Source organism: Girardinichthys multiradiatus, chromosome 11, assembly GCF_021462225.1.
Source record: "Girardinichthys multiradiatus isolate DD_20200921_A chromosome 11, DD_fGirMul_XY1, whole genome shotgun sequence".
Taxonomy (NCBI): Eukaryota; Metazoa; Chordata; class Actinopteri; order Cyprinodontiformes; family Goodeidae; genus Girardinichthys; species Girardinichthys multiradiatus.
Window position 1 is genome coordinate 14,419,820 of NC_061804.1, and position 12,180 is coordinate 14,431,999.

General features: G+C 38.3%; 1 protein-coding gene across 1 annotated transcript in view; it reads right to left on the reverse strand.

Moving 5' to 3' along the window:
- Positions 1 to 11,850, reverse strand: part of pdlim4 (PDZ and LIM domain 4) — a 67,476-nt gene extending 55,626 nt beyond the window's left edge. The window contains exon 1 of the mRNA XM_047378913.1: positions 11,604 to 11,850. Within this exon, the coding sequence (XP_047234869.1) occupies positions 11,604 to 11,696 (93 nt within the window). The 5' untranslated portion in view covers positions 11,697 to 11,850. The remainder of the gene's footprint in view (positions 1 to 11,603) is intronic.
- Positions 11,851 to 12,180: the final 330 nt, after the last annotated feature.

The window sequence follows — 12,180 nt, forward strand, 5'->3', positions numbered from 1 at the left end:
CATATGACATATTTCCACACTGCTTTAATTTGGAAGAATTTCTTTCAGCAGGTCATCAGGGCAGAGTTCTCGCTGCGAGCCCGCATTCCTGAAACCTGTATGTCTGAGGACATTTGAAGCTTACTGGGAGGCAGAGGGTTGAGAATGAGAGGAATAAAGGGGAGGGTTGGTGTTTAACCTTCACATACACACCAAGTAACATATGAGTTCAATTTGCATGATTACAAATATGTACAGATGTCACTTATGTTCCCAAGTCTGTCTGTGGCTGAAAGGAAAAAAACTGCTAATTCTTTCCTCAGTAATAGAATGGAAATGTTATACCACAGGACTCAGAGCCAAATATTACTGTTACAGGAAGGAAAGAAAAACAATGGCATCAAGTAAGGTGTTATTGTGTCTCCAGTCTTCTTCCATCTTCCAAATATTAGAAAATGGCATGAATCAGTTTGTAATTTACCTAAAGTCAAATGTGAAGACATTTTTAGACAAGAATACTGTTTCTGTACTAAAGTTCCTTTCTCCAATCACTGATAAATCATGCAGAGATTCCAGCTCTACACAAATTGTCCCAACTAAGATTTCATTGGTATACTGGTCCTTCTCAAAATATTAGCATATTGTGATAAAGTTAATTATTTTCCATAATGTCATGATGAAAATTTAACATTCATATATTTTAGATTCATTGCACACTAACTGACATATTTCAGGTCTTTTATTGTCTTAATACAGATGATTTTGGCATACAGCTCATGAAAACCCAAAATTTATATCTCACAAAATTAGCATATCATTAAAAGGGTCTCTAAACGAGCGATGAACCTAATCATCTGAATCAACGAGTTAACTCTAAACACCTGCAAAAGATTCCTGGGGCCTTTAAAACTCCCAGCCTGGTTCATCACTCAAAACCCCAATCATGGGTAAGACTGCCGACCTGACTGCTGTCCAGAAGGCCACTATTGACACCCTCAAGCAAGAGGGTAAGACACAGAAAGACATTTCTGAACGAATAGGCTGTTCCCAGAGTGCTGTATCAAGGCACCTCAGTGGGAAGTCTGTGGGAAGGAAAAAGTGTGGCAGAAAACGCTGCACAACGAGAAGAGGTGACCGGACCCTGAGGAAGATTGTGGAGAAGGGCCGATTCCAGACCCTGGGGGACCTGCGGAAGCAGTGGACTGAGTCTGGAGTAGAAACATCCAGAGCCACCGTGCACAGGCGTGTGCAGGAAATGGGCTGCAGGTGCTGCATTCCCCAAACCTGGGCTACAGAGAAGCAGCACTGGACTGTTGCTCAGTGGTCCAAAGTACTTTTTTCGGATGAAAGCAAATTCTGCATGTCATTCAGAAATCAAGGTGCCAGAGTCTGGAGGAAGACTGGGGAGAAGGAAATGCCAAAATGCCAGAAGTCCAGTGTCAAGAACCCACAGTCAGTGATGGTCCGGGGTGCCGTGTCAGCTGCTGGTGTTGGTCCACTGTGTTTTATCAAGGGCAGGGTCAATGCAGCTAGCTATCAGGAGATTTTGGAGCACTTCATGCTTCCATCTGCTGAAAAGCTTTATGGAGATGAAGATTTCATTTTTCAGCACGACCTGGCACCTGCTCACAGTGCCAAAACCACTGGTAAATGGTTTACTGACCATGGTATCACTGTGCTCAATTGGCCTGCCAACTCTCCTGACCTGAACCCCATAGAGAATCTGGGGGATATTGTGAAGAGAACGTTGAGAGATTCAAGACCCAACACTCTGGATGAGCTAAAGGCAGCTATCGAAGCATCCTGGGCCTCCATAAGACCTCAGCAGTGCCACAGGCTGATTGCCTCCATGCCACGCCGCATTGAAGCAGTCATTTCTGCAAAAGGATTCCCGACCAAGTATTGAGTGCATAACTGTACATGATTATTTGAAGGTTGACGTTTTTTGTATTAAAAACACTTTTCTTTTATTGGTCGGATGAAATATGCTAATTTTGTGAGATAGGAATTTTGGGTTTTCATGAGCTGTATGCCAAAATCATCCGTATTAAGACAATAAAAGACCTGAAATATTTCAGTTAGTGTGCAATGAATCTAAAATATATGAATGTTAAATTTTCATCATGACATTATGGAAAATAATGAACTTTATCACAATATGCTAATATTTTGAGAAGGACCTGTAAATGAAAGCAGTGCCAGCTCCCTTGTAGCTATCCCAACTGAATATCATCCATCTACCTATTGTAAATATCTGCTTGGGTCTACTCAGGGTAACAACAGGCTGGTGCCTTCTCCTGCCATCAGTGAGTGAGAGGTGGGGTGCCATTTGTACAGGTTACCAGTCCATCACAGGGCAAACACAAATGGTATATGAGACAAACTGCCATTGATGCACACATTCACACTTAAGGTCATGATTGAAAGAGCACAGGCTGCCGAACATAAATGAAAACGTTGCACACCTTCAGCACCATGTTCTGATTAACCAGTGGCGAGAGTATCATTAGTCTAAGTTTATATAGATCTGCTGCAATGAGGAGTGGTGCAGCAGGTCATTACTGTTGAAAGCAATGTCTTTATTCAATTATTCTCTGTGCCAGGACAATGCACTGCTTAAGGATAACATCTACCTGTCTTTTTTTTTATTTAGTTATTTTTTCTTTTAGTCTTTTTGCTAACAATATACTGCAGCAATCTAATTTCCCCTTTGAGATTATTACAGTCTTTCTCAATTACGTTGATTCCAGAGAGCCGATAATGAATGATTAGAGGGATTTTGGTACAATAATAGCTGAAAAAGAGTAATTAATCACATAGAGATTTGATCATAAAGTTAATAGCATCCAAATTGCAAGACCAACAACGTCTAATTTTAAATATAACAAGCTTAAACGAGCTAATTTTAAGCAAGGGTTTTCTCTGGGCTACACAGATGTTTTCTAAATCAACTCCTTATGCTTTTGTTGGCCATCCATCTTTGTCACTTGGTGCAAGTAGGTTGAACTCATTGATCTCAATAGCAGAGTCCCCCCACTGCTTTACCTCACACCAACTCTATTTTTTTTTTTACTTTGACAGCTGTTCTAAGACATGTTGCTTCTGGATCAGTAAAACCCTGACTCTGAAAAACAGATATTGGTATAGTAATTTTATCCACTGTAAATAACACGTAAAAATCTGGAATAATGAGCAGAAGTCAGGGAGAAAAGGATTCGGCTCACTGCTGTGTTTTTTTTAAAGCAAAGACATACAAGTTCATGCTTCATGAAGCACTAATAGCTGACTTGTGTGGTTCAGATGTGGAATTTCTAATTTACAGCCTGCGACCGCCCCAATGTCACTAACTCAGTTCCGGTAAACACAGAGGGCAGTGTGGGGAGGCTGCATAATTTTGTATACGCAAGACTGATTCTGGGAAAGCTGCACTTGCAGAAATTTGGCGTAAACAACTGCACAACTATAAACTTGTTAATTAAAGATCAAGTCTTTGCAAGAACCTTTCTCAGGATGGGAATGCAACGGGTTTTTTTGTTTGTCAGTGCATCAGTTGACGAGACACTAACCGAAAGGTAGAATTTACTTTGCTCAATCATTGTGTCCTCCCCAAACAGAATTCCCTTTAAACGTTTGTGTGAGCTTTGGATTTGTGCCAGGGTTGTGTCACAGTGGAACAAATCTCAATCACCCACAAAACACACTCACACGTACTGAGTTATATCTCAGACCAAGACCCTGAACAGCACAGCAGGAATCACAGACACACACACATACCCACATTGGTATGCCAAATACCACAATGGTAAAGCAAAAATAGTCACCAAAGGACAAACTTGTCTGCCCACAAAGGACCCTAAAGATGACGTAGACATACAGTTCATACAAAATTATGGTTTTCTACATATACAATTTTCATGTCATCTTATGTAATTACTTATGTCTACGCAGTGTCATTAAAAAGTAATTTTCTGCTCACAGATTTGTTCTGTTTTTAAGTCTTGTAACCAGAATAAATCAAGCAGTTTGCAAATCCTTTGTTTATTCATTAAAGACAAAAAGCTCTCTGAACCAACCTGGCCCTATGTGAAAAAGTTATTGCCTTTCTCCTAAAATCATTTGTTAACTGTAATAAATCCATTTTTTTTTTTACTTTTTCTCCACTAGCTACAACTAGGGCTGATTATACCCAGAGCTATAGAGTCAATAATGCCTTACATAGAATGTGTCTGTCAACACTGAAGTAAGCTCAAGCGTCTCAAAAAGCAACATACTATGCTCTGTTCTAAAACATTTGTAGAACAGATGAGGAAAAAAAAAAACACTAACATCTATTAGTCTAAAAAGAGTAACAAATCTATTTCTAAGGCATTGGGACTCCAGGGAACCGCAGTGAAAATCATTACCCACAAATAAAGTAAACTTGGAACACCCAGGACAAACCAACTTACCAAAATTACTTCAAGAGTGCATCAAACACTTCTCCAGGAGGTCTAAAAAGAACCCAAACCACATGAAACCACTACAGGCCTCACTTGCCTCAGTTAAGGTCAGTGTTTCTGGTTCCAAAGCCAAGAGACAGGGCAAAAATGGCATCCATGGGAGCTTTTCATGGCCAAAGCAACAGCTGAGCAAAAGAACAAAAAGCCAGTCTCCTTTTTTTATATTCTGAGAACAGATGAGACAAAAGTGGGCAGTTTTGGAAGGTTTACATCCTGTAACATTTGGCATAAAACTAATGGACATTTTCAAAAATGGACTTCATATCTACAGTCAAACATGGTGAAATAGTGAGGTCTGTTTTGTTACTTCAGGAGCAGGATAACTTCATATAATTGATGGACTCATAAATTCTGCTCTCTACTAGATTATCCTAAAGGAAAATGTCCCGCCATCAATCAATGACCTCAGATTCAAGCACTCTTGGGTCTTGTAGTAGCACGAATATCTAAATCATACTAGCAGGTCCGTCCTTTGAAAGGCTTAATGTAAACATCAAAGGGACAAATACTTTCTTAAGGCACTGTACATATTTATTGATAAACTGTAGTTTTATCAGCAATGAATCCTCTTATCCTAACAAAATAGCAGTAAGTACGTCACAGTAGAGATAAGAGGCACATTTCTCACTGCAGGTGTCAAACACACAACTCTTAAGCCCTGATCTCCATAGTCATCAAAGAAATCTTAATTCATATGCATAAGAAACATCTCCCCAAACCAAACTTAACCAAAGTTAAAAACAAACAGAAGGGCTAGGAAGTGCAAACCGTATGTCACCCAGTGTCATCATGTAGCTCATTAAGGCTTGGTGAATACTAAGTGGAGGAGGGTGGTTTCACTTTGAACATGTGACAGTAAATTACTTGCATTGTGCACAAAAAAGAAAAAGAAACTCCAAGCCCATGAATGTTTCTGCATGTTTACATTGTGCTGAGCACTTAATAAAATCAGATGAATACTTTCACCCTGATGTGACATCATCCTAGGAGCAAAGTCTCACCACCATCGCTTCTTCCCTGTCTCTTTTATCTAGATCAAGATATAAACCGTTGCAAACTGCTCAACTAGACTACATCTGCAAAAATTGCTAAAAACGTGCCAACCCAACTCCCACAATAATAGCAATACTTAATTTAAAAACACTATAGAAGCAAATGTTTCAATCTAAACTTGCTGTCTGAGGTCTCACAGTGACCGGCAAATTTATAAAAAAATAACACTTTACGGTTATTTATTTGAATAAATATTGCTCTGATACATGAACTCTACTCTACTTTGATGAATTCCACAGATGAGACGTTTTTAACTGCGTGGGAACACTGTTGCACTTTTCAGTGACAAAGAAAGTAATTCCTGACAAAGAGTCTGATGCCGTTGTTTGTTTGCTGGCCATGAGATAAAAACCATGGTTATGACCTTAGAGACACTTTTAAAAGCAAAGATACAGTCTTGGTGTGAAGTTCCGATTGGTGTGTGACTATAGATGGTATGTTTTCAATCTGAGAAGGTTAATTTCAGTCATTAAATTGTTGTGATTTGATTTGACTTTGGGGTGAAAGTCAAGTCAAAGTGACTTGTACTTCCTCCTTTAAGACTTCAACATTGACTTTGAAAAAAACAAATCACTTGTGAACATCAAAGTAATCCTTATGAAGACGATTTGTCATGAGATAAATAGTAATTATGACTAGTTTTGAAGACCTATTTTTGCACACCTTCTTTTCAGCATATGGTGTTTCTTAAAACAAGAAACACTATATGTTTTGTAAAAGTTTGTAATCCTTACATTGGATACGGGAAACAAACATGTTTACTCATTTACAGTTACATCATTTTATGATGCCAGAAATGGAGTAAAATCAATCTTCTAAAGCCCTTTATACTAAATCTACATCAGACTATATTTCACTTTGTCTTGTTTATGTTTAAATGCCACAACTGCTTATTATCAATAGACTACTTCAAAATCTGACAAAGAAATCAGGAAAATGTTACCTTCTTCTATTAGCAAGGGATCATAAGAACCTTTGCAGCATTTCAAAGAGGTGCCATTGTTTCACATACTTAATGACAAGAACATTCTCAAAAATACCATTATCCTTCCTTTATTTGCTGTTGAGATGCAACGTCTGAAATTATTACTTACTGTGAATCTTAAAGATGACTATTATAGTCATCACAGTCCAAAACTATAACCCATGAGGTTTCAGGTCAAATTTTCTGTCTCTGGTATGTGGCAGATATGAGAAAACTTACTTTGAGAGATTACAGGGTACAAAGAACATTGAGTTTCAAGATATAAAACGGCCAAAGAACTCAAGGTTGTACTTGTCGTTAACTGATGCTCTGTTATTTCAGAGCAGGAAAGCAATGTCAAACATGTGGCTACTTTACAGATACTAAACAACCAGTTTCAGTTTACCCTCGTATTGTAATCTAATAATATGTCTGAAATCTTGCACCAGAGACCTGATCTTGGACCCCTTGCTTGTTCAGATGTTTAAGGTCAGTCTAGCCCTGAGCCTGTTCTATTACTGCAGGTTTCAAGTGTGTTTGACATTATGTTTAATACCCAAAGGCTTTCAAAAAAGTCAATGATCAGACCCCATGATGGAGGAAAATTGGAATCTAAATGAATCCCATTTACCATCTGTCATCGTGACAGCCAGCTGACATACAGGCTGAAATAATGATTATGCATGCTGCTTCAATCAGCAAGGAAGAAATAATGAATCTCAGCTTCATGGCATATAATTTAGATTACATGTGTAGATTACACATGTAACAGAGAGACAGAGGGAAGTCAACATCTAATGACATATCAGTTTGACACCAAGATTTATTTGACAACTTTTAAATTAATTATGATTTGCTATTAGCAATCAGGAAAATTTACTTCAGTATCATTTTAGGTTTAGAAACAAACTAACAATAAGCCCAGTTTCAGGTTTTCCAGTGACAACAGAATCAAAAAGCATATATCTTGAATTCATGAATCAACTACTAAGCATATTGTGAAACAATCCTTTAATAAACTTCCACAAAAAGTGTCTAATGTTTAAACTAAATAAACAACACATACCTGAAATAAATAACAAAAAAGTATAGAGGAATATTATTTATTTATGTTGAAATACTGCCAACGATTGACAACTCATTTTCGCATTTAGCGAAACTGCAGCCAAACAGAGGCCCCCCAAGTTTTTATGTAAAATGTGTTAAAAACTGGGTCAGTCAACCAGACTTTATCTTTGATCAGTTTCAGTATGTTTTCCATCAGCATATATGTAACTTAAATGTGTCCTCTTCTGCAAGTTAGAATTCTTGTGGACTTTGCCGCTACAACAGTTAGTTGCCATGGAGACAGAAATGAGGCTGGTGGACAGACATTACTGACCAAGAAGACATCAATTTCTTAGACAAAGTATCAAGACATATTAATATCTTCCAGACATCAGAAATGCAATTTTATTTTATCAAATATTTTTGTATATATATGAAATGACAATTAAAAAGACACAGAGACAAGAAATAAAACTTTTCCTAAAATACCTAACAATGAATGTAGAGATGATGTCTTGAGAAAAACTAGGGTAAAATGAAGGGAATGACTGTTTCACTATTTACCAAGAAACATGGCTGAGCTTTGCCATAGAATGTATTTCTAGCTGGCAAAATTTCAAAAATGTGCAACATTTATAGACACCACCTTAAGGTTTGCCAAAATATGAAACTGAAATAGGCAAACATTGACCCCATAACAAAAAAAAAAAAACACCAGGTGTTGGAGAATGTTGAACACAGCAGAAATCTTCCCCTTATTTACCCAACTCACATCTGAATTCCTGTTCAGTTGTTGACTGTTTGCCACCTGGCAGAGAGGACAAGTTGCCTGTGTCACCTTCTACCTGGATGTTGGCGTGTCACTGATGTACAAGAGGGTTTATCCTACATGTGCCACATTCAGCAGATCCACACTAAATCCTTCTTCAGTTATATCAGGGATTTCTACATGTTTACCTTTCTCTGTCTCTAGGTCTCTCTCATTCACCCATGACACAACATCACACACACACAAACACACCATTGGGACAAATGAGTCAAATAGGCTCAACATCAACCAGCACAGTTTCTAATGGCCTGGCAGGGGATTAATAGTCTTTTTTAGGAACATAAACACCTTAGGTTAAGAACCAACTGCTGCCATCAAAACTTGTTTTCTGATATTTACAACTTTCCCTGTCTCAGAGTGTGGTTGTTTGTGGGCATTTACTTTAACGAGTGAGCCATTAAATGTTTGCTTTCATTCATGCTAAGTTACTGTACAGTAAAAAATAAAACAATAAATATGATCTTATTGCCTGAGATCTGGCAATTTTAAAGCATTATATTACCTATTAAAGTGTGGCCTATCTCTTGAAACACTATGATGTTGCTGTTCAAACTGAGATTTGCAAGTATACTGGTCATTGAGCTTGAAACGTAAATGTATTAGAGTAGGCTATCTATGACTCTAAGATATTTGGTGAGACTTGTGTGATGCAGCATGCAGTTTTAAATGGTAAAGAGGTGGTAAGGTAGAGATCTCATTAAAAACTGCAATATAGTTTGCCAACACAGCAAAGGTCAGCTAGAAGCCACTTTGGCAATGAAGCCTTGTTGTTGAGATGGAAATAGTGAATCAGTTATCACATTCTGACTGTAAAACACATTTTGCAAGCGCAAAAGAAAGTCAAATTATTATGTCACATGGTCAATGAATTGATGTGCAATGGTTGGTAGACAGGCTGTTGTGTAGTGGTGTCTAGGATTTGGCTGCAAACATGCTGCATATTTAAGCCTCTGACATTACACATTGTGTTAGATATGCTTCCTTTTCAACAGCTGCTTCCTTGTCTAACTTTCAACCCAAGATTTTGAAATTAACCAAACATCCCCATAGCGGTTCCATGTCAACTATGGGTTTTTGTTGCTATCTATGCTCTGCAACAGTCTGTAAAGTGTAACCTGCAATTAATTGTAATGTTGCCAACAAGACAAGGTTTTGCAACACTTTTTGTGCCATGAAGCATGCTGCGAATGCCATGCTTTTTATGTTGGCACCCATGCAAGTATGCACAAATTAAATTGGTGAGAAATTAAGTGATTTATTGCACTGAAACTAAAACTTGTCTGAGATGCCCTGAGGCTGCACTAAGCCGGATCTTCACATTACAATTCTTCTTCAAAGGCCGGAAGCCTTCTACCAACAGAAACCCACTCCTGCAGTTCCCAAAGTAAACATTTTATGAAATAGACCCTTTATTGAAATATTTCATTTTGTGGTGTCGAGTTCAATTACCTTTCCCTGTGATTTAAAGAGCTATTGGTGCCACAATTGCAAGTGAGTATCACTGATGTGAGAGTGATGAAACCACAAACCTGATTGTGTATATTTGTCAAGACACTCACAGCAGCTACATTGTGGCATCAAAACTGTTGGTATGAAGAGCACAGAGCACATGAACTGACCCAGAGGGTCTCCTGTTTGTCCTTTAGAATCTGTCAGTCGGCACCTGTAAATGTTAAAATTACACCTCTAGTTTGAAATGCTTGAACCCTCCAGTTAAACGTACGGTTAGCGGCTGGTAATACAGCTGAGGAAAACACCTGGAATCCCTCAGCAGCACGACTGAGCACTGATGAAAAACAAATGTCAGCACCCCACCTCCCTCTGTCCCTCCTGTAAGCCCCGCATTACTAGGCTGTGTTTTCCCTGGCTAGGATGAACTAATGGCTACTGCCAGACCCGATACAAACTGTGACTCATGACCTAAATTGTGAAGGTCAGGGAAGTACAGGAGGATTTGAAAGTATGCCCTAAACTACTTTTGTCAATATTTCAAACAATGATGAATGAACATATGTGGTCTTACAAAATAAGATTTCTAACACATGAAATTAGTTTGAAAGGGTTATATCATATGTTTGGTCACTAACTAAGTCATCACCACTAACATTACACATATAACAAGGTTTTAAAAAGTTATTTTCAAAGCCAGTAAGATTTTAAGTAATATATTTTTGGTCATTTTCATTACTTAAAAATGTGTTTTAAAGAAACTGCAATTACTCTGGTGTAATTTGGTCTGGTCTGAACAGTACAAATGTTGTGAATTTTATGCTTATCTCAACCTAAGTTTATTCTAGTGCTATAAAATGCATTGAAAATGCTCTCTTTTTGTTTTTAAAGGAAGGGTAAATGGTACATAAAGCTGAAATTGTACTTTGGAGACTGTGTTTAATGTAAACCAATGTAAAACAGCAAAATAACCCCAAATTCAGCATTAAATTGGTAGCTTCAAAACAGATACCAACTGCTGAGTAACTGATTTGACCTGCATTCGTAGCCCCCCTTACATTATGCTGCTCTGGGCAGTAAGCCATACTGCCTTCATGAAAAACTGCTGATTGACTTTGTGTTAAATGTGTATATGTAAGTGTGTGTGTGTGTGTGTGTGTGTTTGTGTGTAAATAAGCCTGTTAATAAAAAATATTTAGAGTAATATAGAGGCGAAAGTGGAGGAGTGCCCTCAATTCCCTCCAGTTGTATGGTTTTGCAGGTCTCCCACCTGCTGCTACCTCCCAATTCTAATCAGTTCAAGTGAATTAAATCCAATCACGCAGACAATTTTAAAGTCAATTACATACTGTAGCCTACATTATAAACTGATCCACAATTATTGCTTACGGTTGTTTCATTGTAAGTCATATCCTCATACTATGATTGTTTTCAAAACTCACCAATAGACACCATTTCGTTACGTTAAAATATTAAAATGTAGACGGTCATCCCGTCTTCTGTTTAGGCTGTTTAGATTTAATGTATAACTTATTGCGCTGGCGAGTCACCTGTCAAAAAATTAACGGCACGATCTGTTCGTTTTGGAGCATGACTCATACATTTACTTACAGCTTTTTAATTATTAATAAAATGTTGAGAACTTTCATTTCGTCATTAAAAATATTAAAATCCCTGAATGTCTGCATATAAAACGTTTGCTGCCAAGGCAAGCGTACGTGTTTCCCTTTTTTTGCACAGCTCAATGAATGGACTCGCACAAGCAGGAAATGTCACTACCTACCCTGGAGATGGTTAACGGTGTGCTAAAATCCCGTCCTCCCACCAGGCGAAAACCCCACGGAGAGGGTCCCTTAAGTGTCACGGTATGAGACATGTTGGGTATCTGGGCTTTTTATTTTTAAATAAAAAGCTTACAGGACAATGAAAGGGAAACGTCCAGTAAAAAAAGCGAACGTGAAGTAGTCAGAGTCCTCTCCCCAGCTGCTAGGCAACGCCGTCCCGGCTCTGAAAACTTTGCTGCTCCGCTCCTGATTCAAGTTTAAGTAATAAAGCCGCCTCTGACGTCGGTGGACGGGCTGTCCCGCCCGCCTTCATCGTATCTGAAAGCGTGAGAGTGGGAGGAGGCCAGCTCTGATCTTACCAGTCTCTGAATTCATTAAGCCATAGGCGAATAAAAATGTATTTCTCCCTCTATGTCACAAGACAGTTAAAACTATACACTGTGGAAGACCTTAACCTTGTTTTTCAGATTTTCTGACATCAACACCCCACTCCTGTTTTAGGTTAGCTAGGAATACCAAAATTATTTGTATCTGCCAAATGCAAGGAATATTGAGGGAGAGAGCCTTTTTTTGTGT